This window comes from Lemur catta, chromosome 11, assembly GCF_020740605.2.
Source record: "Lemur catta isolate mLemCat1 chromosome 11, mLemCat1.pri, whole genome shotgun sequence".
Classification (NCBI taxonomy): Eukaryota; Metazoa; Chordata; class Mammalia; order Primates; family Lemuridae; genus Lemur; species Lemur catta.
In genome coordinates this window covers 40862870-40875278 of record NC_059138.1, presented here as the reverse complement: position 1 = coordinate 40875278, position 12409 = coordinate 40862870, and the positions used below count along the sequence as shown (strand labels likewise).

The following is a 12409-nucleotide window of genomic DNA, read 5'->3' as shown; positions in this document are numbered from 1 at the left end:
TGGGATTGAGTTTTTCATCAATTCTAAAATATACTTTAATCTATACTGTAACAGCTCTGAAACTGGTATATATCTTACCATCAATGGCTTCTTAAAATGACATTTCCCTTAAAAGTGGCAATGATTGTCCACTCTTAATGTATATAAAATAAAGTGTCTTAGAATTGATAGTAACTTAGATCAGTAAGACCTATATATGTATATCTATATACATTTTAAAAATCTCATGTCAATGTTTATCAGGTATGAAAATTGCTTGGTCATTATTTCAGGAAAGTCAGTTAAAAGAAAATATTACTATATTGACTTTAAAAAGTAGAGTATGATGGGCATGTATGAGATTATATGCTCTAGTTGGTGAATAATAAAGCGTATGCATAGCTTTCCATCATATGAATACCATTTCAAATAGATGATCTTACATTTTAATGTAACATTACTCTAAATAGTCTGTCAACCAGCTGAGACTACATCAATTTAAAAGGTCTCAGTCTCAAACATACTATATATCAAGGCCAGGAGAAATTCAGGATTACTTTCATATTAATGCAGAAATAAAACCTTATTTAACATTAAACAAAAAATATAGTATTTCTATGTTTGGGAAATTCTTTTGTACCTGCAATGAATACAAATAGGCACATCTTCATGTTCCTGATATTTCCTCATTAAGCTTATCATGTCCAGAATAGAATCAAATGATGAAGGAACATCATGGTCTGGCCAGTTCACATAATGAAACTGATACAGCCTACGAGATTCCTTCAAGAAAAACAGAAATTCAACAATTATGAAAATACATTTGCAAACTTTAAAGCTGCATATCTCAATTACCATTTCTAAGCTATCTCTGTGTGATATTTAGCATTGCTTACAAAGAAAAAGAAAAACCAAATAAATAATAGTCTACACTTTGTGACTGCTTACCACATGCCAAGTATGATCTAAGGGCTTCACAAGTAATAACATATTTAATCCTGAGAAAAGTACTGTTAATACTATCTATCCTAATTTTATAGATAAGCAAATTAAGACAGAGAGACAAAATGACCTGCCTGAGTTTCATAGGAAGTGACCAATGTGGGATCTAAACCTAGCAGTCTTACTTCTAAAATATGCACTTTAATCATTACACTATGTATACTACTTAATCCACACGATTGATTAAATGGATGAGCAATATCCCATAAGCATTATGTTAGAATTTATTATAATTAGTCTAGTAGACTATTAAACTGAAAAAGAACTTAGAAACAAACCTGTCCAATCCATTTGTCTTATTATATATCAGTGGTTCTCAAAGCATGGTCTGGGTACCCCAACCCCACTGACCCTTTGGTGGGGGGAGAGGAGCTGATGAGTTTTAAATAATTTTCATAATAATGCTAAATGTTCTTTGCCTTTTTCTTTAACAGCTAATGGTATGCATGCTTGTGTATTCATGTTTTTAAAAAATTTTGAATTTAGTATATACTGAAAGATATAACCCACATAAACAAAAGCTTTTTGGAATCCTCCATAATTTTTAAGAATGTAAAGGAATCTTGACATCAGAATATTTTGAGAACAATTATTCTAGGCGTTTAACAGAAAGAGCAGTGCTTGGAATCTAGGCAAAACTGTATTCAAATTCTACTTTTGCCATTTATTGAATAACTTTAGGTAAGCTATTTAACTTCTCAAAGCCTCTGTATCTTCATCTATGTGCAATGGAGTTAACAGTATCTGCTACTATGAAGTTAGGAGGATTGAGATGCCTGATACACTACAGAAATTCAATAAAGAACTTATTATTACCATAAATTAAAACACAGTAACCAAAGCATAATAAATGACTCATCTAAAGGGACGTGATTAATAAAGTCAGGGGGCAGTGAGAGTACTGGAACTGTCTGCTTATCAACAAGAAGGTAGCATGTTGTTGGTATGTTTACAAATGCGTGAGTTTGGGAAGAATGATGTACTTCTTGACGAAGATGAATTACTTATAATGGCTTAAAAATTAGTATATTAAAATAGAGAGATGAGGAAGAAGTTGACAGGCATTCTTTTAATGTCCATCAGGCTTTTCTTTGATTCTTTCCTAGGGACATTATCATTTTATATAGCTCTGAGACACTGAAATCAAGGACTTTAAGTATAAACAATATATATCTAAAAGGAGACCTAGCTTTGATAGTAATTTGTCTTTAAAAAATTGTAAAGTAGTAAAAGAGGGTAATAATTATGTAAAAAATGCAATAATCTGCTTACTGCAATAAGAGAAAAATATTTGTAGCAAAGAAGGTGTAAGTATTCCAAAAATAGTAAATTTAATTTAGGAATAGCTGTTCTAAGAAATAATTTATATTACCTTAATATATATAATAATTTGATAAGCATAAGTCTCAAGATACTGAATAAAACCTAACAACTCTGATGTTCTTCATTATTTTACATAACTAAAAATAATTTCCTTAACTATGTTAAATAAGATAATATACTATATATTTTCTCCTTGAAAACAATTCTTTTTTTTTTTTTTCCATTCTCCTTTCTAATTGTATTTCAAGTCTTTTCAAAACAAAACCCTGGGAATAGCCAGATTCAAGTATGCCCCTGGGCTTGGTCCACTGTTGCAGGAGTCTTAGGGATCCTCACACACATGCTTGAGTCATTCATTCACCAATGGAAAACAATTCTTAAGAGACTGTTTCTAAATGGGAAGTACCTACATTTTGAAATTCAAGTAAGAGTGTCCTAATGAAATAGTCTGTTCTTGCTTGTTCATCCTCCTAAATAAAGAGAAACACTTGTGAGTCAGTGAAAACATTAAAACAAAAACATAGACATATCAAAACAAACAAAATACTTGTATCAAAGTCCACAATATAAATTTTTTTTTTTTTTTTTTTTTTTTTTTTGAGACAGAGTCTCACTCTGTTGCCTGGGGTAGAGTGCCATGGTGTCAGCCTAGCTCACAGCAACCTCAAACTCCTGGGCTCAAGCAATCCTCCTGCCTCAGCCTCCCGAGTAGCTAGGACTACAGGCATGAGCCACAATGCCCGGCTAATTTTTTCTATATATTTTTAGTTGGCCATATAATTTCTTTCTATTTTTAGTAGAGATGGGGTCTTCCTCTTGTTCAGGCTGGTCTCGAACTCCTGACCTTGAGTGATCCACCAGCCTCGGCCTCCCAGAGTGCTAGGATTACAGGCATGAGCCACCGCACCCAGCCCCACAATATAAAATTAACCTTTAAAATTCCAAATGTACCTGAAAATTACAAAAACAACCATTCTAAGTCATCAGTTTCCTTAAGGTGATAGATATGCTAATTACTCTGATTTGATCATTCTCCATTGTACACGTGTATTGAAATATCACACTGTATCCAATAAATATGTATTATTGTATCAATTAAAATAATAATGATAATAAAAGAGCTAGCAAGCCATGAAAAGACATGGTAGAACCTCAAGTGCGTATTACTAAGTGAAAGAAACCAATCTGAAAAGGCTACATACTCTATGACTCCAACTATATAACATGCAGGAAAAGGCAAAACTATGAAGACTGTAAAAAGATCAATAGTTGCCAGGGTTTGGAGAGGTGAGGGGAAGGGATGAACAAGTAGAATACAGAATTTTTAGGGCAATGACGCTACTCTGTATGATACTACAAAGTGGATACACATTGTTATACATTTGTCTAAACCCACAGAATGTAAAATACCAATAAACCGTAATGTAAACTATTGAACTGTGGGTAATAAAGATGTGTTCATGCAGGTTCATCAATTGTAACAAAGGGACAACTCTGGTGGAGAATGCTGATAATAGGGGAGACTACACGTTTGGGGGCAGGAAGTATATGGGAAATCTCTGTAGCTTCCTGTCAATTTTATTACCTAAAACTACTCTTAAAAAAATAAAGTCTTAAAAGTCTTCTACCAAATATACCAAAGCAATACAAACAAACAAGAAACAGTGAAGTTGGAAATCAAAGAATGTTTTCTGTTATACTAAGAAACTTGAAAAAAAATGTTTATTAAAAAGCTTGTATAGACAGTAAAAATAAAAAAGGCATCAATTTGTTTATCTAAGTTTCTTTATATTATTTTTTTTAAAAGACAGAAATGTCCTGTTAACCAATTACTTAGTCAGGAGTCTATTGTCCAATAAAAGATTTGCAAAGTAGTAATCATCTCCAGAATCATGTAACAGAAATAATACAAACAGAATGTCACTCCTCAGTACTGACTATCATATCCCATCTTCAACCATTTTATCTTTCCGTAAGGCTTGATTTTCCCTACCTAACACTCAATTCTCAATTAACTGGACAGCAACTGGGAAAGGAAGGGGGAAGAAAATCCCAAATTATTATTATTATTATTATTGATGGTAACACAACCACTTTAGAAGTTTCTTATTGTCATTTAGTCGAAGCATTAGAATGAAGCCTTAATAAAGTTTGCCACTAAGTAAAATTTTTTTTGCCTAATAACTCATTAAACAAATTATTTTTTTCCCTAATAACTAATAGTTAAAAACTACAGATAGTTTAGGATAATTATCAAGAGCAACAGCATATGTTGTTTTATTAATAAAAACGATACTCACTATTATGCCTGCTTTAATTTTTTAAATCACAGTAATTTATTTTGAACTTTACTTTTATCAGAAAGGAGTATGGATGAGAATACTGGTCTAAGACTTAACTTTTCTGTAAAGGGCCAGATAGTAAATATTTTTGGCTTTTTGGGCCATGAAGTCTGTTTATTCAACTTTGCTATTGTGACAGACAAATATATAAATCAACAGGCTGTGCTCCAATAAAACTTTATTTAGAAAACAGGCAGTGGGCTAGATATGACCCATGGGTAGGATGCGGACATCTAATCCAAGTGGTTACATGCAGCAACATGAGACTGAGCTCCTCTTAGCCAGTCCTCACCATTTCACGACTTTACCTTCCACCTCATCCCCACAGCAAGTGAGCTTCAGAAAAGACTGTTATCTCTTAGTCTCTCGAACACTTTCATTGCCAAGTAGTCAAGTCACTCACTCTGGTTATTTTCACTAACATAATTTCTATTTATAAATTTCATTTTTGTTTGTAGTTAAATCAGTGGTAACAAATGCTGAGTTGTGTGAAACAACCATAAGACATACAAATTACTTTCCATTTTGAAATCTGTAAAGAAAAATTTTGTTTCTTCAGCATGGATCAATCCAGACACTGATAAATCAAATATCTTACCCAGAGAACTTTTAAATTCTTTTTTAGTCTATTAAAAAACCACCCAAAAAGTCAATTCATCTTTTTTCAAATTATAAACTATTTCATTCTTTCCTCTATTGATTATTTTAAGTTGTTTACTGCTCCTGATTCCCAGATGTTTAAAAATCTCAAACTGTTTTGTTGTTGAATGTTAAGCATTTGTTTTCACTTGAATTGTGAATGTTTTCACTTGAATTATGATGTTCACTATAGTTACCTTATTGCATTTAAATTTACAAATGTTCAGCATAACTACATTGCACAGAACTAGGTTTCCTGGGCTGTCCAGGGACCTAATATTATAGAATACTTTCTGCATTAGTGAGGGGGAGAGGTGTTCCCTCTCTGAAGTAGACAGTTTGGTGTATATTGGTTATTACTCATTCCAAATAAAATAAAATACTGAATTAAAAAAATTTTTTACACTTAACCTACCAACAGTTAATTCTCACCGGCACCTTAGAGTATTGACTGAATATTTAATCCAAAAAGTTCAACTGTGAGTTATAGTTAACATTACAAAAATCCCATTGCATTTATAAAGTAGACAGCATAATACAGCTTTAAATCTTTTTCTCCATCAACCTAAAAAGCACTGGATTTTGAGTATGCGTAAGAGGAATTCAGAAGTACAACTATGTCATAAGATTATGGAGTTCTTGAACACATTAATGACAAATAAAATTATAGAAATTATGTTTCATTTGACCATGGAAAACAAAGTAAAAAACAAGTAATTCTGAGATGGGGAATGTGATAGTCAATTTTTTTTTTAAGAGACAGTCTCACTATATTGCCCACGCTAGTCTTGGATTCTTGGCTCAAGTGACATACCTGCCTCAGCCTCCCAAGTAGCTGGGGCTACAGGCACATGCCTCTGTGTCTGGCTAATTTTCTATGTCAACTTGGCTGGGCCATAGAATGACCAAAATACCTGTGCAAACATTATGAGCTGTTTTGGGTGATATTAACATTTAAACTGGCGGACTTTGAGTAAAGCAGATTGTCCTCCATAATGTTGGTGGGCTTCCTCCAACAAGTTGAAGGCCTGAATAGAATAAAGGACCAGCCTCTCCTAAGCAAGACAGAATTCTCTAGCAGACTGCCTTCATCTGTAGCATCAGCTCTTCTTGGTTCTATAACAGACCGTTTTCGAATTAGAACTGAACCTCAGTTCTCCTGTTCTCCTGCCTACCCTGCACATTTTGGTCTTGATGGCCTCCATAACTGCATAAGCCAATTCCTTATATCTCTTTATATGCATGCGCACACACACACACTCCCACCCCCTATTGGTTCTGCTTCTCTGGAGAACCCTAATTCAGGCGAATTATTTAATTTTCATGTATGTTCGTTCAATCATGGTCTTTTTAGTTGAGCAAATAAACACTATTTCTTCTAGGTGATTAAGAAAGATGCTATCATGTGGCACCTAAAGAAAACTGTTGGTCCTATTTTAAAGTTCCCTTACATTTTACTTCTTTTTGTCCAACCCCTTGTTTTTCCTACTTCTCTTTCTTCCTTCATTCCTTTTGTTTTTTAATCCATTTTCTCAGATTTTTGCTATGTTAGTTTTTGAGCTTGAATTTAACTCATTTCCAGAGGTCTTAAACAGTAAAGAATACATTTTCAGTTTCTTATCAAATTATCTGCCATAAAGGATCAATCTTTGCCAGGATGATAGTTCTCAAACTCAACCTTATACATAATTGTAACAATTTTGGGAAGCATAACATAAACATGAAAGATTAACATGATACACTACACCTGCTTGACTCATCAAGGGTCTTTTCCATTTATGCAATTTGAAACAAATATACCAATTTCCAAATAGACCACTCAAAGCATACTGTTACACTCACTTTACTCATATAAGCATTAACTGTCAATCGATATACAAAGGCTAAAACAGAATTAACAAAATAACATACAAGGAAATTATATATTTATGAAAATTTCAGTCATCTCAAAAACTTCTGAATTTAAAAGGACTATAAAAATAAACACTATTAATATTTGTTTATTATAAGTATAGTACAAGTACTTGGCTTATATAAACCTTGGTTCATAACACATTATAATTTAATTATTCTTCAGTCTAGCATGCCAATTTTCTCATTAAAAATATTTATAAAAATAGGTACTTACACAAGAAATTTTAAATGGCGCAAACGTTATAGGGTCTTCTCCATACAAAGGCCAATAGCGCTCACATTTTTTCTGTTATCCAAAAAAAAAAAAAAAAAAAACCAAAAAAACCACACAACAATTAGTGAGTAATCCAATCCATATGGTAGTTTTTCTTACATTTTTATAAATATTTTGTGTCCTGGGGTTCAGCTTGCTACTCTTTCCCCAAAACAGAAACACTGACATCAGTAGGCAAGGAGCTAGGAGAGCTAAGACCTACCCAATTGTTATTAAAGGTAGGCTACTGTGTCCTCTCCAAAATTAGTCAAAAGAACCTTATTAATATAGTATCAAATGTTCAACATAAGGCTACCTGCCTATCTGGTCTACAGGGTAGACCAAAAATCCTCCTCTAGAAAAGAAAAATTGCCTTAAATAGTGTCTGGCATGAGGAGATCCATTTAGGGTTGCCAGGCAAGTTTTATTGCTTATAACATGACAGACAATCTCTACAGTATCTGGATGAATTCTCATGAAGTGTAAAATCTGTGAAAAAGTGGACAGATCATTCTACATGGCATCAGAAGAATGCTGCAAGTACTAATTTTACTGTTTTATTGACCTTTAATTTCTTGTAAAAATAGGAATAATAATCTTTATCTTATAGGGTTGCTGTATTTACTAAATAAGAGTGTATTTCAAATGTTCTATGGATGGTAAAATCCCTCTACAACCATAATACATTATTTTAACTACCCATTGTATTTGAGATTACAGAAAGTGTAATCAAATATTTTCCTCTCTTGCCTTCCCATTTTAAACAGGTAGAGAAAAATAGCAGAAAATTCAATTTTCATTAGTTTCTAATAATAAGACTTACCATTTTAGAAAATTAGGTGAGTGAAAAGCCTAACTTTATAGAAGATACAGTGTTTTCAGATGCTAAGAAATGATGTAATTATTTATCAAGACCCAATAAAAAGGAAGATAAGTGACCATTTAGCTTAAATAAATCTTTCAGCAGTGGGAAATATATCTGTTCATGAATTTCTAATTAAATTCTAAGAGTTCCAAATATAAATGCAGTACTACTCACAGGGCAACAAAGTATAATAGAACTGTCTGGTATGTCAGGTTAGAGGAAATACTACTAATATTTTAGAGGCTTAAAACCATAGGTAATCCTTAAACATAATTTCTCAAGAGAAGTTTATAGAAAACGATAACAGTAAACTATTTTGGGGAGCTTTTAAATTTTGTCTTCTATCTGGTAAAGTTTTAATATCTTGAAACAAACAGACAATTTATAAAAGATTCATTTAGGTAAGAATCAAAAGCTGTGTGAATAACTTGCCCTTCATTCAGATGAGCAGTAAGTAAGTAAGAATATTGGTATTTAGATTCCCAGTATAAAACTAATAACAATTAATATCAAAAACTATGTGTAAAGCCTCATATATGCACAATCTCTAATACTGCAAGGTGGGTATTATTTTCATTTCAGAGATGAGGAAACTGAAACTCAGATGGAACTGTCCTGCACCATAATCAAAACGCTAGTAAAGGGTAGGTTTATCTGATTTCATTATCTTTCCATTAAGTCATATTCAAAGCCAAGAGCAAAGTCCAAGTTACCCAAAAATTTCATAGGTCCTAATTCATTCACAATCTACTACTAACAAGACACTATGAATCACAAAACTTTAACTTCAAAAAATTTGTACCCAATACACCTTAATTTTTCATCAAGTACTACTACTGATAACAGTGTGAGCTCATTCATAGAATGAAAAAATACATCCTAAACCTTAAGAATAACTTCAAGAAAACATTAAGAGAATGAAATTAAAATTTCCTAATACAATGATTAATAATAGTATTGAAGTATATATTGACAATACTTAAACAGATAACTTGATTACTTAACAACTTCTCAGTTTTTATATTTTCTAGACTTAGATTTTTCATTTTCTGTCCAACATTACTTAATATTGGTAAAGATGTGGTTGAGAGGAATAAAAAGAAATTGAAAATAAGGTTTCTCAATTATTAATATTTCACATAACTGAGAGATATATCTTGCTTTTGTAATATATCTCTTACTAAGAAAATTAATAAAAATTTTTATAACTTAAAAATAATTTTAGTACATTAACAAATCACATTAGTATAAGAAAATTTCAAATAAAAATATTATATCATTTAAGTTTGATTTGTATGTCATGTGTATAGAAAGCCACACTTTTATTTTATTTAAATACCTATTCTCTGTAAATATTATCACTTACTAATACGAGGACTTAAGAATATATGCTGCAGGACAACATAACGGTTTTGAAACAAATTTCACTTGTACACAGCATAAAAATACCAATGTTTAAAAAGACAGTAAAAACAAACAAAAAATATTGTGGTATTTGTAAAAAGACTAATCAGAATAGTCAAACTATAAATTAATGATAATCAAAATTACTTTAACACATTTTTATTTGCTCAATTATATTTTGTAATACCACCCCACTTCAGTCCATAAATGGTGTTCTACTTACAACTATTAAATATTTGAAAATTAGCAGGTAACAGTATATAATCAGTTATTTTAAGTACAGGCATACCTCATTTTATTGTACTTGGCTTTACTGTGCTTTCCAGATATTATGTTTTTTGTTTGTTTGTTTGTTTTTTATTTTACAAATCAAAGGTTTGTGGCAACCCTGCACCAAGCAAGTATATTGGTCCCATTTTTCCAACAGCATATGCTAACTTCAGGTCTCTATGTCACATTTTGGTAATTCTCACAGTATTTCAAACTTTTTCATTATTATTAAAGCTGTTATGGTGATCTATGATCAGTGATCTTTGATGTTACTACTATAATTGTTCTGGGATGCCACAAACTACACCCATTTAAGACGACAAACTTAATTGATAAATGTTGTGCACCAACCAGTCATTCCACTGTCTCTCTCCCTCTTCTTGGGTCTCCTGAGACACAATACTGAAATTAGGCCAATAAATAACTCTACAATGGCCTCTAAGTGTCAGGTAAAACTAAGAGTTGCACTTCTCACTTTAAATCAAAAGCTAAAAATGATTAAGCTTAGTGAGAAAGGCACGCTGAAAGCCAAGAGAGGCCAAAAGCTTGCTAGTTAGCCAAACTGTGAATACAAAGGAAAAATTCTTGAAGGAAATTAAAAGTGTTACTCCAGTGAACATATGAATGATAAGAAAGCAAAAGAAAGCATATCAGCCTTACTCCTGATATGAAGAAAGTTTTAGAGGTCTGGACAGAAGATCAAACCAGACATAACATTTCCCTAAACCAAAGTCTAAACCAGAGCAAGGTCCTAACTCTCTTCAATTCTATGAAGGCTGAGAGAGTTGAGGAAGCTGCAAAAGAAGAGTTTGAAGTTAGCAGAGGTTGGTTTATGTGGTTTAAGGAAAGCTGTCTTTGTATCATGAAAGTGCAAGACAAAGTAGCAAGTGCTGATGTAGAAGCTGCAAGAAGTTATCCAGAAGATCTAGCTGAGATTATTAAAGAAGGTAGCTACACTAAACAGATTTTCAGAATAGACAAAACAGCCTTATATTGGAAAAAGATGGCATCTAGGACTTAAATAACTAAAGAAAAAAAGTCAATGTCTAGCTTCAAAGGACAAGCTGACTTTCTTGTTAGGTGTTAATGCAGCTGGCGACTTTAAGTTGAAGCCAGTGCTCATTTACCATTCCGAAAATCCTAGGACCCGTAAGAATTATATGTCAAATCTACTCTGCCTGTGCCTATAAGTGGACCAACAAAGCCTAGATGACAGCACATCTGTTTACAGCATAGTTTATTGAATATTTTAAGCCCAATGTTGAGACACACTGTTCAGAAAAAGACTCTTTTCTAATTATTACTCATTGATAAGCACCTGGTCAGTTACCCAAAAGCTCTGATGGAGATGTTCAAGGAGACCAGAGCTGTTTTCATGACTACTAACACAACATCCATTCTGCAGCCCATGGGACAAAGAGTAATTCTGACATTCAAGTCTTACTATTTAAGAAATATATTTTGTAAGGCAACAGCTGCCATAGATAGTGATTACTCTAGTAGATCTGGGCAAAGTACATTAAAAACCTTCTGGAAAGAATTTACCATTCTAGATACAATTAAGAATATTCATGATTCATGGAAGGAGGTCAAAATATGAACATTAATAAGAGTTTGGAAGAAGTTCATTCTAACCCTCACAGGGTTCAAGACTTCAGTGGAAGAAGTAACTGCAGATGTGGCAGAAACAGCAAGACAACTTGAATTAGAAGTGAAACCTGAAGATGTGACTGAATTGCTGCAATCTCATGACAAAACCCTAACAGATGAGGAATTCCTTCTTATGGATGAGCAAAGAAAGTGGTTTCTTGAGATGGAATTTCCTCCTAGTGAAGATGCTATAAACATTGTTGAAATGACAATAAAGGATTTAGAATATTACATAAACTTAGTTGATAAAGCCGTGGCAGGGTTTGAAGGGACTGACTCCAATTCTGGAAGTTCTCCTGTGGGTAAAATGCTATCAAACAGCATCACATGCTACAGAGAAATCTTTCATGAAAAGAAGAATCAATTCATGCAGCAAAGTTCATTGTTGTCTTTTTTTAATAAACAGCCACAGCTACCCCAACCATCAGCAACCATCATCCTGATCATCGAGCAGCCATAAATGTTGAGGCAAGATCCTCCACCAGCATAAAGATTGACTCAAAGGCTCTGATGACTGTTAACTTTTTGTAGCAATAAAGGATTTTTAAATTAAATTATGTACATTTTTTAGGCACAATGAAGGCTACTGAATACTTTAGAGTGTAAACATAACTTTTATATGACTGGGAAACCAAAAGATTTGTGTGACTCGCTTTACTGTGATAATTGCTTTATTCTGATATTTGCTTTATCATGGTGATCTGGAACTGAACCTGCAATATCTCTGAGGTATGCCTATATGTCATAAAATGTACTTACAAAATGTTA

At 32.7% G+C, this 12409-nt stretch overlaps 1 protein-coding gene across 1 annotated transcript in view; it reads right to left on the bottom strand.

The window, feature by feature from the left end:
• Positions 1 to 12409, bottom strand: part of PTPN12 (protein tyrosine phosphatase non-receptor type 12) — a 91032-nt gene that overhangs the window by 28553 nt on the left and 50070 nt on the right. The window contains exons 6-8 of the mRNA XM_045564305.1: positions 7414 to 7485; positions 2715 to 2774; positions 620 to 762 (exon numbers count right to left, since the gene is read on the bottom strand). Of these exons, the coding sequence (XP_045420261.1) occupies positions 620 to 762; positions 2715 to 2774; positions 7414 to 7485 (275 nt within the window). The remainder of the gene's footprint in view (positions 1 to 619; positions 763 to 2714; positions 2775 to 7413; positions 7486 to 12409) is intronic.